Genomic DNA, 22,411 nt, shown 5'->3' on the forward strand with positions numbered 1-22,411 from the left:
TGTTACCATGGCATTCTATGACAGTCACCAGCCATAGGTTACTTAGTTTCTATGGGTAACAGTCCGTGCTGCACTTCACATCCACCGTGACACTGAACCTACAGATATCGCCCACCGAATCTCAGCAGCTCACAAGAAAGAAAGAAAGCCTCCCCTGCATCATTCAAAACATCCACGCGCACCCCGGTTGTTTTCCCCCCCTCTCTTTACCATGATGATTTCAATGATTTTGGGGGTGGGGGTGGTCTGCTGAGATCTAAAGTGAGGAGAGAGCTTAACAGAATAGTCCAAGGTCGAGCCCAAACTAATCAGGCTCCTCATTTCCCTGGATGAAGTAATGAAGTAGAACGCTGACCCCTGGCTGACCCTGGGAATCTGTAGCAGCAAACTGGCCTGGAGACCAATTAGGCAAAAGTAAACGGAAATATTAAAGCACGGCATTCATTTTTTAATAAATATAATCCCAGACTCACACACTCACACACACACACACAGACACAAAAGCAGCTTCAAAGCTCAAAGAAGGGCTTGATGTCTTACAGACTGTCAGGGAAACTTAAATCTTGCAGGGTAAGAAGCTTCTTTTTCTCCCCCCCTCTGAAGACCAGGGTTGATTACAACCTGGTTAGCTCTCCTAATTATCTCCTGCACTTGAGCTTTTTTAATGATTTCCATGATTCAATTACCCCTAACTGAATTCCTGTCTTCAATCAATTAAAGCCAAAGCTGCGCGCTCATCCATCTTCCAATCAGGACACCGGGAATCCCTCCATCCATTCTCATTTGAGGCGAGAGAGCGGGTCAGACAATTAACAGAGTTTGCATCCATCCATGTCTCTTTCCCCCCACCTCTCTCCTACTTCTAACCACCGCTTTCAGTCGGTTTAAGTGTGGTTTAACTTAAACTATAAATAACTAACTATTAATAGGCACTGGCAGGAGGCTCCTGCCAACAAACAAACGCTGCTCTTGTAAACGTGTTCTGCTGCGAAACCCTGAAGAAATACACCATCGCCTTTCATCCGAGAACCTCTTTGTCCCGCTCCACTCTGCTGGCTGTTGTGTTGCCTAATGTGAAGGTGAGTGGAGTGACAGCGGCCTTCTTCGCCTCTCAGGAACGTTCCTGACCGCACAAAGACGCCCACACTTTTTGGCACCATCTGCTGGAACCCTGAGAAACATGGAGAAGAAATCATGCTTATTTGTAACAATAACAATAAAAAGCAGGTGTGGAGGTGGGGGGAGAATTTCTTCCTGTTCCTTTTTTTGTTTTTTGACATCTTAATTGCATACCTGCTACTTTTTGCCAGAAAACTTTGATTGATGAATGCTTGCAGCTAAATTAGAAGTAGAAGTAGAAGAAGAAGAAGCATAGAAATGGTTGCCAAGGTGCCCAGATAGTCATTTAACCCTCATTGGTTGAGAGGGAAGCCAAGGGCAGCGGCAGCCTTTTCACATGCTGCTCTTTCCATCCCCATTATCTCCTCTGTCTCATCCCCGCGACCTTTGGTTTCCTTGAAAGGCTTTTGCATTCTTTTAAAATGAAAATACCAAACGGTGCTCTTTCTGCGCAGACGCGCGGGATGGTGCTGCAGATTAGGTTTGATGTTTTATCGTCATGGCGGCTCGCTCTTCTGGAAAAAAGAAAAATCATTTAACAGCAGTGCCAACTGCAGAGAGCAGAGCATTGGGGAGTGTTTTGGTCACGTTTAACATCGGGGAAGATCAAACACAAACGGAGGCCTGCTAGACTGCAGCGGCCTTGCGTGGGAATCCCACCATGATGAAGTCTGTGGCAGAACCACGGCCCCAAACGTCCCCATCAGCATCATGTTACTGGGAGGCTTCAGATGTCTTCATTCAGAGGGAAGCCTCGAGTACGTCTTTCCTCAGAGTCTTAGCTTTTTTTTTTCTTTTTTTTTTTTGTCCTTTTGGATGGCAGCGCACATTCCCTGGCACGATTTTCAATAGCGCTCCCCCTGGGGTAGCAGGGGAATGGCTATCTCTACAATTACACTGACAGCTCTTTTCTAAAGTGCACTTGATTTATTTGATTTAGCTAAGATTAATGGTCCTCCCACCAAGCAGGCCTGGCTGAGATGCGCAGCACAACACAGACTTCACCGCTGCAGATGCACAGGTGTATGCCAGCACTGGTGTACTGGAGATCTGTATATATTTATACACATATGCACGAAAAGTCACAAATCCATGACCACTCTGATCCAATCTGGGTTTTTTTGACCTACGTCGCATTTGAAAATGATAACAGTAGACATCCACTAAAGAGTCCAGAACTGCCAAAATAAATCTAATTATTTAAAGAATTGTTATTTTAACTCATATATAATCATATTTACCTTTCTAGTTTTAAAAATATTGCAAAAACAATAACAAAGCAATTAATGTTGGATGCTTTTATGTATTCAAAAGCATATCACTGCAACATATAAATATGTAATGTATTAAAATATACTTATTTTTTAAAAATATTTTGCAATCAATGCAAAGCTGAATCTTGAAAACCAGAGAAGCAGTCTGACAAAGTGAGCTTAAAGAAATTAAAAAAGCAAAACATGGGGCCAAGATTGAAAGAAAGAGATGTGAAGTAAAATCAGTGACATTTATCAGTCTGGAAAGGGTTACAAAGCTATTTCTAAGGCTTCAGGACTGCAGTGAAGCACAGTGAGAGCCATCATCGTCAAATGGAGCGGTGGTGAACGGGAGTGACCGGCCTACCAAAATTACTCCAAGAACGCACTGATGATTCATCCAGGAGGTCAGAGAGGAATCCAGAACAACATCTTTAAGAACTGCAGGGCTCACATGTCTCAGTTAAGGTCAGAGTTCATGATTTAACAATAAGAAAGAGTCTGGACAAAAACGGCCTCCGTGAGAGTTCAAGGAGAAAACCACTGCTGACCAAAAAGAACACAAAGGCTCGTCTCACATTTACCAAAAGACTTTTGGGAAAATATTCTGTGGACTGATGAGACAAAGGTTTAACTTTTAGGAAGCTTTAAGTCCTGTTACAGTATGCCTTAAAACTAACACAGTATTTCATTAAAAGAACATTATAGCAACAGTCAAACACGGTGGTGTTAGTGTGATGGTCTGGGGCTGTTCTGCTGCCTCAGATTCACTGGCGTAACTGATTGAACCGTGAATTCTGCTCTACCAGAAAATCCTGAAGGATGATGTCCGGCCATCGGTTCATGCCCTGAAGCTGGAGTCAGTTATTGCACCTCCTTCAGTCAAGGGTGGCACCACCAGTTCTTGGATTTTGGGGGCAATTACTTTTCTACTTAGGCCACGGTAGGTTTGGATAGCTTTCTTTCCCTTAATAATTGTAATCATTATTTAAACTGCATTTTACATTTTCTTAGCTGATCTTTATCTGAAGATTAAAAATGTTCTTGATAAACATGTGTGACAATCAAGGGGACAAATACCTTTTTCTCCAGCATACTGTGCATTTTAAAACTGTAAGCTCTCCTATTGTAGCTGCTGTTGGCTGTATCCATACATTTTTAAGAAACTACTGCTCATCTGCAGACCTGCCGGAGACTCCGTGGGCTGAAACACTGTGAATGAATGTGTCAGCAGTATGAGCCGTGCTGGCCTCTGAAGCACCTGTCACACATGCAGGTGAGATGTTTTTCAGTAAGCTGTTTCTTTGTGTTTTTAACTAGATTTCATTGCTGTACTGGCACGCCAGCGCTGTGACAGGAGTGATTTCATTTTTGTGTGTTTTTGTTTTTTAATTTATGGTTTGATCTTATTTTCTGACTCCGAATTTCAAAAACAGACACGTGTTCCAGAGACACCTCCCCCACCACCGTATGCCAGGAAAAGCTTTGTGTGGCTAGCTGGCTGACAGTTGCCAGGCCAGTGGTCCGGTACAGTCCAGTGCTCCTGGCACTGACGCCTGCCCATCTGCCTGAGTTGTCCAGGAGGACAAAATGTGCTACGTTGTCCTGGCAAAGCTCCCTGAAATGTCAACCTGGCGTAACAAACCCATGCTGTCCCCTTGGCCCTTGTAGGCCTGGTAGTGTTGGTGGGGCGCTGCCCTGGATCAAGCAGGGAGCCAGAAACATGCCAAGGTAACAACAACTGCTGATCGACTGCCGGGGCGCTACCATCTTGTCCAGTGTGGATCGAGTTTGCTCAGGATGGCTGTTCTCATTATGGGCCCTGAACCTTGTAAAACCTGGCGTTTCCTCGGCTGAAAGAGGGCAGCTGGAAGGAAAGGAGGCAAACCATTCCTTTAAAAACCATTATGAATAAAACCCATTTGTGACTTGGCATCTCCTTTTTTTTTTCCTTTACAAGCAAAAGACAAAGGATGGAGAGGAATAACACGCGGAACATGTTCTCCGTTGTTCAAGCAGATGGTCTTGGAGGTGCTGCGAGGGTCTGATGTTGGCTGACTCTGTCCCGCAGCCCCCTCAGGGCAGCAACTGTGAGTGGTCATTAACACAGGGAGCAGTCCATGCCAGCAGAGAGGGGAGGCTAGAAGTAGTTAACAACCACTATCCAGTTAAATCCTCTTTCTCCGTGCTAAACATGAGCAACTGCAGCCTTCCTACTGGCTGCCAAGGCTGAAAAAGCAGCACATCATGTAAGACCTTTAGAAAAAAAAAAGACATTGTTTGGAAAGCACAAAGGAACAGAGCGGGAAAAGGTGTATTTCTACGGCACTGTGCCTCATCGCTCACTTGTGCTGAATCTAAGGTTACAGCCGGGGCTGTCTGGCAGTTATCCATACACAGTGAATCATGCCGTTCAGTGTGTGCGCGTGTGTGCGTGCTTGTGCGCGGTGAAGCTGTGGACAGGTATGACAGGGCTGACCTCCACGTGTTGCCAGAGAGAGTGTGTGGCCCAGTGTTACCTGTCATAACATGGGCTGCCTCGAGCCCCGGAACACCCGCCTGACCAGGCCACTGGGCAGCCAGAAATAATAGAGACTGGCAAGAGGGCAATGAGGGGTCACACAGACGGGGGGAGGAGGTGGTGGCGGTGGGCGGAGGGGAAGGACAGGGACATATGACAGGAGGACTTGCAGAAGCATGAAGGCAGGAGAGCGAGAGAGAAGGATGGAGTGAAGAAGAATTTACTCCAGCGAGGAGGATTGGTAAGGATAATGATGCGGCGGGGGGTGGGGGGGCAAGCGGGTCAATCAAGTAGCGGAGAAGAGGACAAAAGAGAGGAAGGCGAGGGGGGCGGCTACTGTTCTCGCTCCACACCGCCTCTGTGGAGAGTTAAAAAAAAATCACGTGTGAAGGCGGTGACAGTCGCCCTCTCCCACCCCCCACCCACCCACCCACCCAAACAAGAAAAATAAGCCTCGCTTATGAGAAGCCGGTCCACGCCTCGCCTCGCTTCTCATTTGTTTTGGAAGCCAGTTTATCTTCGCGAGTATGATATTCTCGAGGTGCAGCCACTCGCCTGCAGAGATGGAACAGCTGAATTCACTTAGGCAGGCTTTGGCCAGCAATTAAAGTGCCGGATTAAGAGTGATTGCATTTTGTGTCCTGAGGAGGCGCTGCCTGCCATCTTGAGAGGTCTCATTAACATGGCTGCCGTAGGCTGTGCTGAGCACTGCCACAGGCAGTTAAAAAATAATGGAGACATTATCAACCTTAATGTCTTGTACCTGGAGTGGGGAAGATTTTATAATCACTATTGTGATGGGCCACAGGCTGCCAGTTGTGCAAAAGGGAAAGGTTGGATGAAGATAACCCTTTTTTCTGACCAGACCCCTGTGTGGGTTTTTTGATCAGCCACTACACATGGGGAGCCTGAGCAGCTGGATTTCATTAATTGAGTGCTGGCAGCGTTCTGCTCTGGCGGCAGGGGTGAGTCACACTGGTGGGATTGGTCTCTCTCTCCCTGATATCATCTTCCAACCATAACTACAAATAATTATTCACTCAAATCCATTACCGGGGGTCAATCAAGTTCCCCAATCAGTTCTAAAGTCCAATTACTGGCGCCAAGGCTCTATTCGCGCCTTCCTGCAGATGAAGGCCTTAGCCCACAGGCTGCCCAGTAAATTACACATAGCAAACAGAGGAGCGTGTGGGAGAGCGAGCCTCCTCAGGTGCGTAATAAAGCAGAGGTACACAGTGGTCTCTCCCTGGGGCATTCTGACCGTGCCAGCCGGCAGACTTCACCAGGTTAAATAGAATTAGCCCATGCAATGAGATGCACTTTGAATACCAAACCACCACGTCTCATCACTCCACAGGCTGGAGAGCACGCCCAGCGCAGCCCAGCATTAACATCCATCTCAGCAGCTGATATAATAAGACGTGTCGCCATGAGGGTCTTCTTATGAAGAGGCTGCACAGTGACCCACCGGAGCAGCATAATGAGTGGGGTGCTACATCTGCAAGCAAAGCGGGGGAAGCGAGGGGGCTCCTCGCATCGTTTTTGTGGCTGTCTCAAAAGTCGAGTCCCGAGCCCGGAGGAAATGCTTCTCTTTCTCTCTCACACACACTCATCTGTCACTACAGAGGGACAGCAGTGCAGCCAGGCGAGTCAGAGCGGCCGGGTTGGCAACGAGGCAGTCAGCTCGAGTGTGTGCGACAGGGGATGGATGGATGGCTCGTATGTATGTACAAGATGTGTAAGCGGTGAGCCGGACGGATGTTCGTGTGTGTAAGAAGGGGAAGAAAAGAAAACAAAAAAATAAAACAAGAGAGAATGGAGAGGGGGAGGAGGAGGAAGGTGGGCGAGTGTGATGTTATGTGCTCGTGTGTGAGGAGGAGAGCAAACATAGAAGAGATGGCTGAGGCTTTGTGGATCAGCAGCCCATGACCGGCTGTCACACTACACATAGACACACACACACACACATCTCCAAAAATGTGGCTGGTAGCAGGGCTGACATTTCCCTCTGTCAGGCTTCCCTCACGCTCTGATCTGAGCAGAAAACAAACTACTACGCTGATGCATCCTACAAGAGGAGAAACATGTGTGCCTCTCTGCGCTACAGTACACCCGCTCTGTTTACTGACATGTGTTGTAGCCTCATTTTTCAGCATTCGGGCTCTGAGGTTTTTTCTTGGAGGGGGTTAAGCTGAGTTTTTAGGCAACAATCACAACAGTTCTTAGTTTGCTCTTTAACCAAGGAAGGCATTTTGACTTCAGACTGCTGACACAATGAAACGCTGTGAATGTAAGCCCCCCCCCTCCTCTATTAAACATGGAAAAAAACAACCAGTAAAAGAAAACCTCATCAAAGAGCCTGTCTCTGTCCTCTGCTTACATTCAAGAGATCTGGCAAAATGCTAAACACATGTGGACGGGCCCTGTGTTTGGGCTAAGATGGCTGAACATGATCTGGCAGCATTTGAGTTAATCTTCCTTAGTGAAACCGCATGGTGTTGTTTACACTGGAGACAACTGTGTGTATATGCATGGATGTGTGTGTGTGTGTGTGTGTGCGCGTGGAGGGAGTCCAGAGCTGCAGAACTCACTGTTCCCTTTTGCAAAGCCAGAGCAGTTACAGTGTGTATGTGTTTGTGTCAGCATGATGGAGGAGATGGGTGTTACTCAGACCTAATGAATCCATCTGCATTCAAGGGGCATTCTTCCTCTCACACGCAGGCGGGAGCAAACGAGCAGCGACCTGGGAGCCCGTCCAGCGGTTGGTGGGGGCTTTCGCAGTATTTCCAAAGCAGACTAGAAAGTACAAGCACAGATTAGCACTGAATTCACCCTGTTTTTTTCCTTTGAGGAGGTTGAGAAAGCTGTACAATCACACACTCAGCCCTCCTGCTCTGTACTGTACCAAGCTTGGCTCCTTTCTGCTTTTCAGTGAGGATTGAGAGAGAGGGGGGGAAAAAAAGCAGAGGATGGTTGTGTACAGAGAGCTGGGTCTACAGTACCTCGAGCTCGACCTCGAGGAGAGTGGCAGCTGCTGATGTCCTCACCTCTGAGTGACCCGGCACCCTAGGCAACCTCGATGAAGAATGGATGGAGGGCAGGAAGCGGGGGCGCTAAGAAAGGGAGGGCGGTTGGCACTGAGGGTTCAGTCATTAGGATAATGAACCCACAGCTGAGTGGGATTTGGGAGACCTCTAGTGGCTGAAGAAAGCACAAACTTACATTTACAGAACACTGATGGTACGATAAAGATTATTTACATAGTGTATAAAAGCAAATCCAGTTCTTAGTGACCTGGAGGAAATGAATCACGCCTTCTTGATCTTGTGACTGCTTCAAACTACATCTGCCGGCTTTTAAAGGTGAGATATTTCAGGCATAAGTCAGATGTGCCATTTTGGTTACATAACAGTGATTCTTCCACACTAGCAGAAAGACAATATCTAAAATACAAATTCAGGAGCTTATTGTACTTTTTCTCATTTATGCAAATGTGTGCATATTTAATGAGAACATCTCATTTGCATATGATATCCATGGTGATACGTTTTATTTGAAAACCATAAATATTAGTTTTTCAGTGACGTGACATTACAACAAGCTTGAAAGGCCACATTCGGAGTAATTGTGTTTATTCCAAGCAAGAAATCTCCAACTCAGCTCTTACATGAAACTTCGTTTATATTTCTAAAGCTGCTTTTTTTTAAACAGATGGATTTTATTTATACAGCATTCAGACACTGATTTATGAACATTTATTCATATTTTTCTGGTTTATCAAATGATAAAAACAGATTTTATAAAGACTCTAATGACCTTGGCTTTAGTCATTGTCCAATTCGATTTATGATCTGCAAAACTATGCCAATAACAGGGGTGACAATGCCTCATCAAAAATACACTTTCATAAAACTTGCAATACAGAGCATTAGACAGACCGGAAATTTTCATGGTGATCTAAACAGTTTTCTCTCTGTAGTCACCTGTAGCGTTTCTCCTCTATTGATCCTGTAAGTAAGAAATAACTACAAGTTTAAACAAATTAACCACTTTTTTTTTTTTTATCACTTATTCAATTCAGGGTCTTGTTTCTCCCACAAAAAGAAAATTATTTGAAAAGGTAGAGATGAGTGAAAATTTCAAGTTATTATTGCAAAATGTTGACTTAATGAGTCAAACTTCTGGGTGAGTTGAAATTTTGACTAATAGATGACTTGTTTTATCTGCCCAGTGGCAGAAACAAGCTTCCGTATGCTTGTCTTTTTGGGAAAAGAAGCCTGATTACCTGGAAAGGCCTCCCTCAGGCACGGAGAGGAACATCCAAACTCCACACTGAAAAACTGTTGGATCTGAACCCAGGACCTTGTTCCAGCAGGATTACAATCCTACCTCCTTGAGCACACCTGATCTCGGACACTGAGCAAGGGTCGGGCCCGGTTAGTACTCGGATGCACCGCCTGGGAATACCAGGTGCTGTGAGCTTAGAGTGGCTGTGGTTCAGGAGGTCGAGCAGGACATCTACTAATTGAAAGGTCGGGGGTTCAACTCCTGGCTGCTCCAGGTCTGCGTGCCAAGATGATGATCCCGGTGCGTTCATCGGAGTGTGAATGTTATATAGAAAGGACTTGGATGTACTAAAAAATGCTTGTGTTGTAAAAACTGCTTTTAGTGCTCAAGTAGAAAAGTGCTATATAAGAACCAGCCCACAATGCAAAAGGTAATAAGCTCTCAATACCAGTTTAAGTGACTTACTGTGTGTCAGAAGTACCAGCAAGTTTACACAAATTTAATGCCACGTGTACACAATCTCATAATTAGACCAACGGGACAAACACAAGGGAGTTCTTCAACATCATTGTGCTGACAGCTTCGACTGTTGGACTATGATGTTACAGAAACCAAACAGCCTTTTCTATCTCATCGATATATTTTTGTTTTAGCATTTATTGGCATTTTCAGTGAGCTCAGGGGGTTTTACACTGTAAGTTAACGATTCTACAGTATTAGAGAAAAAACCGCAACAATCACACGACTCCCCGTGAGCGAGGAAACATCTGACAGAAGCAGGCTCAGGGACAGGCGGCCATCTGCCACAACCGGTGGGTAGCGATGGAGAGGAAGAGAAGAAGAAAGAGAGGATAAGGAGACAGGGCAACCTGGGACAAGAATGTTACAAAAGGGATTCTTTAGACTTTCAGAAAACTTGACCTCTGACCTTGACCTTTAGATCGAGGTCACCGGGATTTGAACACATCTGAGATTTTTAGTAGATGCACCTATGGCATCAATTTGAAAATCGAGTCATCGCATTCACACACTTGGACGTCCACGCCACCTGCTCGCCCGGTGGGTTGAAGACAATACTCCAGTGTGCGAATTCAGAAAATCGAATCAACAAACTGGATTTGAACTTTATGTGACCTCGCATTTTCTTCTGGTTTAAAGAACACTTACAACCCTACAGGACTCCTGGACTAAAACTGGAGGCCACAGCCAGGCTTTCCCTCAGTCTTCAGATGTCAGTTTGGAGTCTGGAAATTATGATGTGTACGTTTACATACGTTTATATATTAAAAAAAAATAGCTGACGGATTAACAGACACTAAAAATAACAGGTGCAGCCTACGAGTACATAATGGGTGGGAAATACCCTGTGTATAGATTAGACTGTATAAGAATATGCCGCTGACACCGGCGTCTGCTGCGGGGTCCCTGAATAAAGCAGCTGCAGCAGCCTCTTTAAATAATAAAGTAATAAAGTAGCTGCACCGGCGTTATGAGTGCGTGACTTCTCTTTGTGTTCAGTCCTCCGGTGGTGTCCGGGAGCGCAGCGCAGTATGAACTTAATTCTGGAAATATTAAAGTGTGTTTTGCCTGAATTCGAAGCAACCGTACAGCTGAGTCATTCAGACGAAGCCCAGCGCTGACATTTCTGGCTCCGGAGAGCCGAAAAGAAATGTCATTAAATCTCTGACAAATCTCAGGGCTAATATTCGTAGAGGTAACATTAATCACTCGGCCCTTTTTCATATCGTGAGCAAACACGCAGCGGCAGAAGAGCTCGGCCAACTGCGCCGGCAGATTTAATGTAATTCACTTGTCCACTTAAGATTCAAATTGTTCTTTAATAGAAACCAAACAGTGGATTAAAAAACAAACAAAAAAAGAAAAAACACTGACACGCCGTTCATGATAGTGAAAGATACCGCTCAAACTATTCTTCAACTGCAACCACACGACCTTTGAATCCTCCTTCACTGATCTCGTTAAAACTTGTCCGTAGTGTCCAAAAGAGACGGTCGCTTCCGCGTTTCACATCTCGGACTCTCAACGCATCTCATTTTTGCCAAACGCGAGTGCGTCTCGGAGCCGCTGACGAGAAATGACGACTTTCAGCGCTCTTCCTGCTCTTGTGACTTGGATGAAAGCAATCAGAAAGCGAAGCCTCTGTAGACGGGGGGTGACTCTCACGTATTTAAATTTTTAAATCGTGTGTTAAAAGAGCAGAGATCGAGTCTTTTTGTGCAAACCGCAGAGCCAAGGTCATTTTCTCGCTCTCCTTTTCAGTGAGTGATCCGTTCCTTATCTGACAGTGCAGTCCCAGTGATTACTGTGATGAAGAGGATGAAGAAAAGGCTCTGAGAAGCAGGTCAGCAGCCAGTCCTGGAGAGATGGCTCCTTTGGTGACCCTCTCCTCGAGGTGGGGTAGAGCTTCTCTGACACCGGGGTGATTTTGGAAATGGCACAGGACGCTCTCCTGGATCAGACTCCACATCCACACCTTCTGCTGGGCCGTCCGCCTGCCCTGCAGCTCACCGCTGGCCAGCGCGGCCTCCCGGTATGCCTCCATCTTGGCCCAGACCTCTGGGATGCCCTCGAAGGTTTGCGAGGAAGCCCGCACCACCTGCGGGTGGAGAAGGTGAGGGGTGGGAAGATTCATGATTCAGCTGTTCAAAATGAGCGTTTCACAGTCACAGCAAAATATACAGAACAGAGAAAGTTTTATATTGTTAATGGATTTTTATGCCTCCTGTAGGTCATGAAGTCTTTAAAGCAAATCATCATTTTCATTTCAAGGTCATGTCAGTAGCACGAAAATGACGGCAGCTGCCAGAGGTAAGTTCAGATCTCTGGAAGAGTATGTTTAAGAAAAGCCGCAGTTCCACTAATGGCCACTTGAGGCTGACCCCAAAACCGAAACAATCCCCATTGAATCTAATGTTAAACAGTATCAAAAAGCACATTTACAGCTCCATATACTTTAGACTTCTATGGCGGTTTCCTCTCTTCATGACAGCTGAACAGTGGAGGATTTTGTTTTTTAATTTTTAAGACAAATCAACAGATCTGGATGCTGGTAAGATGTGGGCTGTTTGGGAAAAAAATGAAATGGCCTTTAAAATGGTAAATGGCCTGTACTTTTATAGCGCTTTACACTACATTCAGTCATCCACACATTCACACACTGGTGATGGCAAGCTACATTGTAGCCACAGCCGCCCTGACAGAGGCGAGGCTGTAGGCCTACCACCAGTAGGCAACGGGTGAAGTGTCTTGCCCAAGGACACAACGACCGAGACCGTCAGAGCCGGGGATCGAACCGGCAACCTTCCGATTACAAGACGAACTGCCAACTCTTGAGCCACGATCGCCCCAAGAAATGAACTGAAACTATTTTGTGAACTAAAATAAAAACAGAGGAACTGTCTTTAGCTTCAGCATCTGTTAGCTTGGTGAAAATGCCGAGGCATTGATGAATGTGTTTACTGAAACTCAGGGCGTCTACAAGACTGTGAGACAACCGCTTTTGAAAAGTTTTGTTTCTCTCGTTCTGTATTTTTTTTTTTTTGACAAACACTTTCCTTAAAATAATAAAAGACTGAAACTAATAAAAACTAAACAAAAACTAAACATTTTCAAAGTGTAGTAAGAAATACTTCTCTGAAAACTAACTGCAACTAAACTGAAGTCAAAATAAAGTCAAAATGAAATGAAATGAAAATTATTAGATAGTTCACATGAAAACAGTCAGCCCGTTGCAGGATTTCCATTAGTTTTACCGACAGTTGCTGCACTTTGTCTTCTCTGCATGCGTGCATACCTGCACAACTGGCTACAGGAAGGTCTTTTGCATACACCTGTTGGGTCTGACTGAGCTTGGATGGGGGACCACCGCCACGTCTCCCCAAACAAACCACGCCAGGGTGGGAAAACAAACCAGAGCTCGACCCCATGCGACCAACAGATATGTGCTTTTAACTTTATACGTTCACTTTGATATACCGATGTGTGTTTTTATGTTTTAAAATGTCTCATTTTTTCCTGTCGACTTCAGCTTTAATGTTTTCTTTTTTAACTACAAGTGCAACATGCACTGCTGAGCCAACCGTGGCACATTTACATTGATGTTTTTCAAATGCCAGTGATGATTAAATCCTGAGCAGGTTACCGGTTCACCAGTACAGACTGCTGAACAGGAAGTCTTCTTGGGAAAAGCCAACCTGAGCTTCCTACAATACACAATAAATGTAGAGGTTATTATTAAAAATAAAGGTTTAACCGAAGACGGGCTTTAAGCTTCCCCCCCGCGATCATTAAGAGAACATTTTGGATGCGGTAAATGCATCAGAGTCTGGGAGTTCTGCATTTAAGGTTTTTTCCTTTCAGTGCACCTCCAGCCTACAAGAAGCTGTCAAGTCACTACGCAAATATCAAGCATTCGTCTGTCCTTAACACCTTGTTCACGCAGGCAATCCGGGGATAAATGTCACTTATGTGTTTAGTACTTCGACTGCACGTCTCTCCTCAAAGCTTAATGCAGATCCGAGAGCGCATGATGAAATTCAGAGTAACATTGAGTTTGTTGAAAGCGGGCTCCAGGTTTACAGGTAGACACAAAGCTCCATTCAGATGTGCAGATCCTTTCTTTGCCGTCTTCTATTAAACACCAGCTGACAATCAAATTTGAGTCACTTACACAGCTCAGAATATAAATGGCAGCTGTGATCAAAATCCACTTACACACGTTCCAGTTACAACGTTAAGGTGAGAAGAAGAAAGATCATGTGACTTACTGTACTTACAGCATATTCTCTCATATAAATGATCTTTTTAAAACTACTTAATACATTCACAGACCGCCTTACCTCTGCTGGTATCTAGTTACACAAATGCTTGTAGTTCTCCAGGTTTTCAGGTGTTACACAAATCTTTCTAATATTCGTCTCTCCGCCGTCACATTGGTTTTGTTTCCGCTGGCCGCAACATTGAAAGCTTTAAAGCCGCTCTCACTGTTCCTCCGTAAGAAATCATCAAGAAGCCACTAAAAGCTGAGAGGGAAAACAAGCTTCTTGTAATCTGGATGTAACAGCTCTTAAAGAGGCACTTGAGGAATTTTGTATTGCATTTCTAAAACACCAGGGAACAAAGAAAGCTTCAATGACCCTACGGCTTTCATGACATCTAAAATAGATTTGTGTTAACACAACATGTCTTGGAAATGCCATTCAAAGACGTCGGTCTGTCCGTCTCCTGGATTTACAATAAAGTAGCCTTGAAGCTCAAACTGAAATCAAGATTAATTTATCTAATCTTACAAACCCAATATTAGAAGTGCTGTGAAGTTACAAAAAACTCATCTGAAACAACATTTAAATCTAAAAGCACCAAAATAAAATCAGAAACACGAAAGAGCAGAGACATAAAATCATAGTGTTCCTGATTTCTAATTTTTTTTGTATATTTGTCAAACCTGCATTATTTAGATCATAAAACACATTTTATTATTAGACGAGGATAACCTGAGTAAATACAATATGCAGTTTTTAAGCGATGATTTTGTTTATTAGATGGGAAAAAAGTCCAAACCTGTGCGGCCCTATGTGATAAACTATTTGCCCCCTAAACCTGATAACTGGTTGATCCTGGCTTGGTAAGTAAGAGCTGCAATCAAGTGTTTGTAATAACTGGCGATGAGTCTTTCACATCGCTGTGGAGGAATTTCGTCTCACTCTTATTTGCAGTGTTGTTTTAATTCAGACACATTGCAGGGTTTTTGAGCCTTTTTAAGGTCACGCCAAGGAATCTCACTTGGATTTGAGACTTCGACAATGCAGTGATGTGAGACGTTGTGTTCTTTTTGCGTCAGCAGTGGTTTTCACCTTGAACTCTCTCATGGTTGCCTTTTTTGCCCAGACTCATGTTGAATCATGAACTCTGACATGAACTGAGACATGTGAGGCCTGCGGTTCTCCGAATGTTGTTCTGTGACCTCCTGGCTGAGTCCTCGATGAGCTCTTGGAGTAATTTTGGTAGGCCGGTCACTCCTGGAAAGGTTCACCACTGTTCCAAGTTTTCTCCATTTGTGAATAATGGCTCTCACTGTGGTTATAAGTCCTGAAGCCTTATAAACAGCTTTGTAACTCTTTCCAGACTAATAGATATCAACGAATTTATCTCTCAGCTGTTTTTAGTTTCTTTAGATTGTGTTGCTCTTTGAGATCTTTTAGCCGGCTTCACTTTATCAGACAGAGTCGGTTTAAGTGATTTCTTGATGCAGCCAGTCTGGCAATAACCAGCGCTGGGTGTGACTAGTAAAACTAAGCACAGGTTTCCAAAAATGTGATTAATCACAGTTAATTCATGATGTGCATGCACTGTGTATATGAATGTAATCGTTTTTTAAGCAACATGTCTAAAACCTTTTTCTAGTTTCACTGTCCAAAATCTGCCATTTTTTTTCTGACATCAGTGTAATCAGTCTTTGGGGGTTTTGGGTTGTTGGATGGACAACAAAGATTAAATTTAAAGACGACCCGTCGTGCTTCTCAACTCTGGGACCATTTACCTTTTGCAATTTCCTACATAACATAGACCAAAGGATTAAGTGATTGTGAAGAGAACCATAAAAGTCGCCTCACATGCCACCAAGAGTTTAATCATCAAGTCAAAATAGTATTTATGTCACATCATAGTGCCACGCAAAGCAGAGCAAGAGACTAAATCTCTGCCATACAGTCGGGAAACAGACACGAATATGCACAACAAAGCCGAGCGTGAAGCATAAAGAGAGAGGAGCTGTAAGAGAAGCCTATCAGATTTTATGAGAACGAGCACTTTTCTAATCAGTGAAATGCATGACGCAGCAGCCGAGTATCCAGTGCATTGGGAGCGGGGGGTGGGGGGTAATAAGGACTGGTAGGTGGGGGTGCTTCCTGGCTGCTTGCCCGGTGGGCAGATGCAGCACTGGGCTGGGAAAACAAAGGGACAGGGCTAGCCAGGCGAGCGGGTGAGGTGGGACACTGCAGCACTAGTGCCGTCATGTTATGATGACCCACCCCCACACTCCTCCTCCTCCTGGGTCAGCTGACCTCTCTGTGGGATATCTTGTTGGGTCCATGTGCTGTAGCTGCCCAGCAGAGCAAACACCAAACACCACCAAATCCTTGTTACCGACTCCTTGCATCATTACATCACTACACACACACACCTTAGGGTTCCAGGATTTGGACTGTCTCCTGAGCAGCTTGAGTGCGCTGGTGTATTCAGCCTGGATCCTCCTGGCCGGCACCACCAGGTCTCCGTCTGACTTTGTCACCACGACCAACTCGGCCCTTTCGATTATGCCCCTCTTGATGCCCTGAACAGAGATTTTGTCATTAGAGAGGAGGATGATTAAACGATGAAAACGCTGCCTGATGCCTGAGCTCCTCAAGGCTCCTGCACGGAGCTGCGGTCAAGTGTTTTCAAGCCTGAGACTTTAAAAGTCTTAAGACTTTCTTTCCATTCAACATGGCTGATTTTTGCAGTCGATATCCAAAGATAGATGGAATCGAATTGTATAAATATTTTCTTTCTGTACAGAACTGTGCTAAAGTAAATGGTCGACCCTTAACCCTAACCCCAGGTATGAGAACTGGACTGAAAAAGCAAAGGAAAACTTTGAAAGTCCTTCAGAAAGCCTGGAGAAATATTGCTCATGACCACTTAAAGAAATGAGACTTTTGCACATTACAACACCTCTGATATAGTTAGGTTTTCTATGATTAGCTCAAATAATCCCATATAAAAATATACGGTGGTATGTGTAGACCATGAGCTAACTGTACATTTTGACTCTGAGTAACACAGGTTGATTATTAAGCACTAATTTACTGGAATGAATTTTCAAGCGTGCTGCTTTCCTCATGTGTTCATGTCCGAGTGTTTCCACATTACCAATAGTTATTATAATTAAAACAAATGCCACTTCAGCTACCTACTGTCCCACCATAATCACTGTAGCATTAATCATCATGAGGAAGGCTAATGAAGTGAATAATTTTCCTAATTAATTAAGTGGCGAGCATATACTTATTGTGAGCATGTTTATCTTTACAAAAAAAACGTGGACACACAATCTGCTTTTGCTTATAAACAGTGCTTCATAAATATATTCATCAGGTAATTTAGTTTAGGTTTTATAATTCTGATGAATTTAAAGATCGTTGATATCAGATAATCAGCGGCTGATAAATGACAGCAGCTCAATCAAAAACTGGTTTTATTCCCCTACACATTAGCACGAAATTAACAATGACTAAATTTTACTGGTCGATTACTTTGTTCCAGCTCCACAGATGAGCTGAAGCACGCTTGTTTTCACTGACCTGGAGTTCATCGCCCCCTGCTGGTGGAATCAGCAACACAAACATGTCAACCATGTCTGCCACTGCGAACTCTGACTGGCCGACTCCTGGAGGAAAAACAAAAAAAGAAGAAAGATGACAAAACAGAGGACTAGTTTAACGATCACTGCTGACTGATAACACGACAAAGTTTGATACGACACAGTATCCTCTCATCTGAAACTAAATCTACAGTCCTATACAGCCTCACGCTTTTCAAACGATACATCCAACAGTCACACTAAATATTTGCCTGCGTTTGCGTTGTCTGAAAATCTAAAGAATTTAAAGGAAAGCTGGTCCTGGTGAGGACTTGCTCAGTCATTCAAAAATCATGAAAGCTGATGAATAATCATGAGCTTTCACAAACTTCAGAGCGCTCACAGTGAATAAATTTTAGCCTGGAGATGCAGAGCAGGTGCCTGATGACTGGCGCTGCTATCAGACATCACATTGAACAAATTGAACAAATTATGTTTGCATTAAAAAAAAAAAAAAACTTAGTACAAGCAGAAGAACAAATACTTGCTGAGATTATGGCTTTAACACGCTTACTCCGAGGGTTCGCGTCACAGCATCTTACCTACAGTCTCCACAAGGACGATGTCGTGACCTGCTCCCTCGCAGAGAACAATGGCCTCGTTGGTTGTTCTGGTGACACCTCCGAGTGTTCCCGAGGTCGGCGATGGCCTGATGAAGGCGTTCATGTCTCTTGAGAGCTCAGTCATACGAGTCTTATCGCCCATCAGAGACCCTGCAGCAAGAGGGATGAGTCACTTGGCAGCAGTTTTACTGTGCAGTGCTGCTTGTAATTACTCAGTGATTTCAGCCTATTCAAAGAGGACCTATTCTGCTTGTTTCCTGCTCTATATTTTATATTCTCTCAAATAAAAATAGCCTGATTCATTTATGGAAAATAAATGGTTTAAAGCAAGCAGTTTTAACTTCTCTCTCTTTAAGGCCACCACCTGTGGTAGACAACTTTCTGCTGCGGGGCTCTGCACCTGAAATGGTCGTGTTAAAGAGATCCCTGCTCAGTGACTTTACACCAAGAGCAGAAAGGAACAGTCAACATACCTCGTTATTTGAAACTTTGACCGATATGAACATTTATCTCCGTCATCGTATGTTTCTACACAAATCAGGAAAAGCACTTTAATACAGCCAAACATAAACAGCACAATATTCCCTGAACCTAAATCCAGCATCTTTAAACATTACATAAAATTTCCCTGTGCGCTGTAAAGCTCAAAATAATAATAGTTCATCTGTATCACAGTAAAAGCAGATGATGAACGTGTCAGCGGTTACCCCCAGTGGTGCAGGAGGATGGGTCGACAGCCAGCACTGCAACTTTATGTCCACGTCCTGTCAGCATCTTCCCCACCACCTCGATGAAGGAGGACTTTCCTGCTCCGGGGGGTCCAGACAGACCTGAGAAATCAAAGAGATCTCATCAGTTTGCAACAAACAGTGACGATGACACTTATTTACGTAGCACATTCCATTACATCAGTCGGTTATTGAATGTACGCACAGATGTAATTGATCTCAAGTGAGCAGGCAGCTTGTTCCAAAGACGCAGAGCACAGTAACTGAACCCTTCAGGTTACTTGGATCTGATTGTGGAACCAGTTAAAAGAACCTGATGACCTAAGAGGTCTGACTTGGTTGTCAGATATGTACTGGAAGGCCAAACCATTGAGAACTTTGTGAACATACAGAAGTGATTTTATATGGTAATGAGAGCCAATGAAGTGGTCTTCAATACTGGGATAATGTGGTCAAATTTCCATGTACCTGTAAGGATTCTGGCTGCTGTGTTTTGGATAAGCTGAAGACGGCCCATTGATGATTTGAGTGTTAAAATAATCTAACCTTTGTGATATGAATGCACGGAGTCAGTCTGAAATTGTAATTTCTAACCTTAGATATACTTTTAAGTGACAGGTAACCTTATTGATCTGGTTATCAAAAGTGAGATCACTGTCCAAAATGATGCCTGACTTGTTCACTGTGTGACGAGAAATGAATGATAAATATGAACAGGTTTTTTTGTCTCTGACTTTTTTTGGACGAGTATTTCTGTCTCGTCTCTGCTCAGTTCTAAAAGGTTTTAAGACATCCACCAGTTAAGGTCATTAATGCAGCTTATTAGTTTGTGAACAGAGGTTAGATCATTAGAGGAAAGTTACAAGTACAACTGTGGATCATCTGCATAAAAATGGTAGTCATGATTCTTGTGGGAGGGAGGTTAAACTGTAATGGATGGCACCAAACAGCCCCAAGAGCTGATTTCTACTAACCTAATTTAAATTTATGTGCTAAAGTAACTACACAATATTGTTTCTACTTTCTGCTTTTAAAGCTTTAATAACGCAGAGTTTAAATGTAAAAATGTTAAACTTTTTTTTTTTTTTTTTTTTTTTTGTTAAACACTTCACTTTGGGGTCAAGTCTGAAGAAATCTGAATGCAAATTTATGTGACTGTTTCTTTGCACCACATAGAACATCGGAGCCACTGCTGCAGAAACCGTCTGATGAAGGATTCATGGCAGAGGTGACGTGTTTATACTACAAGGTGTGTTAAACATAAGGCCCTGGGGGCCGAACTAAAACACAAAAGGGTCCAAATAAGCCCACTGCAATCTTTGCAAAGCCTGAAAATTTCAGAGAATTCATCCCCCCGGAAATTGCACCACTATCCTTGTGGTGGGGATTTCAGCATTAGGACATATTTACTGGCTGTGACTTTGTTTTTTATCGTAAAAAAAAGTGTGAAATGAGAAACTATTTTATGAGAAACTATTTTACAACAGCAGTTGTAAAATAGTCTTCATATGAAGGTTTCGTGTCTTATAGCTCCACTGTGATCTGTAGGTTATAATGCGGATACAATGGCAGTAGCCTTAGTTTAAATGTACTTATTTTAATACATTTTAGGTTCAAAGACACTTAGAGACAAGAAAAACTGAGTTCAGACAACCGCCACAGACTTAAGCCTACACACCTACTCTGAAGGCCACTGGCTTCCCTCCATTGCGGCTCTCCTGCTCCCTCCTGTAAGCCAGGACCCTCTGCAGCAGCACCTGGGCCAGCTCTTTCTTTCTGGGATGCTGGGTCTCCACCAAAGTGATGCACTCTGCCAAAGACGCCCGCTGTCCTCCGATCAGCCCGTCATAAAGTTTATTCAGCAGTCTCTGCTCAGGCCCACTCAGGTCCTGTATGTGCTGGCTGGCTGCTGTGCTTTCAGTCCGTGTGTGCTGGCAGCTGTGAGGCGGGACGATGCTCCGGTACTGAGGGCGTGAAGCAGTGAAGCAGTGCCAACTGTGAAGGCGGCACGTCTCGGTGAGTGCGGGGGCAGTGGATGAGGAGATGTGGCGGAGGAGAGCGAGGCTAAACTGTCTCATTGTGTGTCAAAGGTAGGGCGGTCTGGGAGGGCGTACAGGCTTACAGTTAATTTATCCAGCGGTACTTCCAGCTGAGGTGCTTACAAACGTCACCGTTACAGCAGTTATAATAGTCACCGTCAGGCTAATGTGTATTCTTTCTAACGTCAGCACGTAATGTACTCGTTGAAGGCAGTTGTTAAAGACGTAGTTTGGACAAAATAGCCACAAAGTGTGAAAACTAAACTCACTCTGACCTCGTCCCAGTTGCACGGAGACGTTACAGGTTACCTATCGCCATCGTTTCATTCATTCACTTCCGTTTCCGTTGACGTCTGACACCGCCCACCGCAGTATTTCCGTCGGTTTATTTGGAAAGTAAAACGTTTCCCAAATACATCTAAAATCTGCCACAGAAGTTTAAATGTGCGATTCGTTACTTTTTTTTCTTTGTGTGTGTGTTTTTTAATAACAGACGAAAGTAGTTAAATGAACATTTAAATATGGCAGTTGGCCATTTTAGCCAGCAGGTGGCAGCAGATGTTAACCTTCACATCTTATCAAATCAAATCAAATCAAATTCAAATTTTATTTGTCACGTACACAGTCATACACAGTACGATATGTAGTGAAATGCTTGGACAACTGCTCGTGACCTAAAGAAAACAAAAAAAGGAAAAGGCTATGAATAAGATAGGAAATAAATATGAAAAATTAAAAAGGGTAAATTTAACTAGGAAGGAATAAAATATAAATTAAGGTTAAAAATGAAATAACTGTACAACACAAATTAGAATGAAGGGTAAATTTAACTGGGAAGAATAAGATAAAATATATAAATTAAAGTTGAAAATAAAATAACTGTACAACAAAATACACAATACACAATATAGAACTATATAAGAATGTATGAAGAAATCTAAATCTAAATAAATATATACACAATAACAGCAGCTGTACAAGTATTAACTGGAAATGAAGAATATAGTGACCAGTGTTGTGCAAAAACAAAGTCCAGAAAGTCCAGTGTGTGTGTAAGAACCATATGTGTGGGTCAGTACTGTGTGGTGGTGTAATTGAGAGACCGTATCGCCTGCGGGAAGAAGCTCCAGGGTTAATTCCCTCTAAAAAAAAAAAAAAAAAAAAAAAACTAAAAAAAAAATCAAACTTGATAATACATGCATGTGTTCCGCGTCCTGTGCCACTTTAAATTAGTCAGTATTTCTGGCATGGATCGAGTCTTTAACTACTGTGGCCCAGGCTTTGGAGCAGTCTGCTTCAGGGTGTGAGCAACACCACCATTTTTTCCCTTACAGCAAAAAGTACTAAACTTATTTTCAGCTTGGCTTTATTTAGATTGTCCAATCATTTATTCATTTAATTTTAAACAACTCCCTTATTAAACAGGGATCACCTAACTGGTAGCTATGGATCTTGGGAGGAAATTTTGGGAAGCAAGGCTGA

The 22,411-nt window shown here is 43.6% G+C and overlaps 1 protein-coding gene across 2 annotated transcripts; it reads right to left on the reverse strand.

The window, feature by feature from the left end:
- Positions 1–219: 219 nt before the first annotated feature.
- On the reverse strand, positions 220–21,433 carry mmaa (metabolism of cobalamin associated A). Of its 2 annotated transcripts, none has more exons than XM_086295409.1 (6): positions 20,569–21,433; positions 18,870–18,992; positions 18,142–18,312; positions 17,541–17,626; positions 16,382–16,531; positions 220–1,171 (listed from the first exon to the last, which is right to left on the reverse strand). In XM_086295409.1, exons 1-6 carry the CDS (start codon positions 20,966–20,968, stop codon positions 1,112–1,114), a joined length of 990 nt encoding a protein of 329 aa, XP_086151535.1. In that variant the 5' UTR covers positions 20,969–21,433; the 3' UTR covers positions 220–1,111. The 2 variants fall into 2 exon arrangements, with proteins under 2 accessions (XP_086151535.1, XP_086151534.1); XM_086295408.1 differs by lacking the exon at positions 220–1,171 and adding an exon at positions 8,433–11,797 and having other exon boundaries at positions 20,569–21,427.
- Positions 21,434–22,411: the final 978 nt, after the last annotated feature.

This window comes from Aulonocara sp. 'chitande type north' Nkhata Bay, linkage group LG6 (assembly GCF_057382095.1).
Source record: "Aulonocara sp. 'chitande type north' Nkhata Bay isolate Kocher_YH1m ecotype deep benthic linkage group LG6, A_spYH_male_GT1.1, whole genome shotgun sequence".
Taxonomy (NCBI): domain Eukaryota; kingdom Metazoa; phylum Chordata; class Actinopteri; order Cichliformes; family Cichlidae; genus Aulonocara; species Aulonocara sp. 'chitande type north' Nkhata Bay.

Bases quoted from the DNA above. Each gene is read 5' to 3' on its own strand.
- mmaa (XM_086295408.1), bottom strand. From the start codon at position 20,968: ATGAGACAGTTTAGCCTCGCTCTCCTCCGCCACATCTCCTCATCCACT. The intron at 18,313-18,869 runs GTAACCGCTGAC...CTCTTGCTGCAG, and splicing joins ATCCTCCTGCACCACTGGGG to GGTCTCTGATGGGCGATAAG. The intron at 16,532-17,540 runs GTCAGTGAAAAC...ATCTCTGTTCAG, and splicing joins CAGGGGGCGATGAACTCCAG to GGCATCAAGAGGGGCATAAT.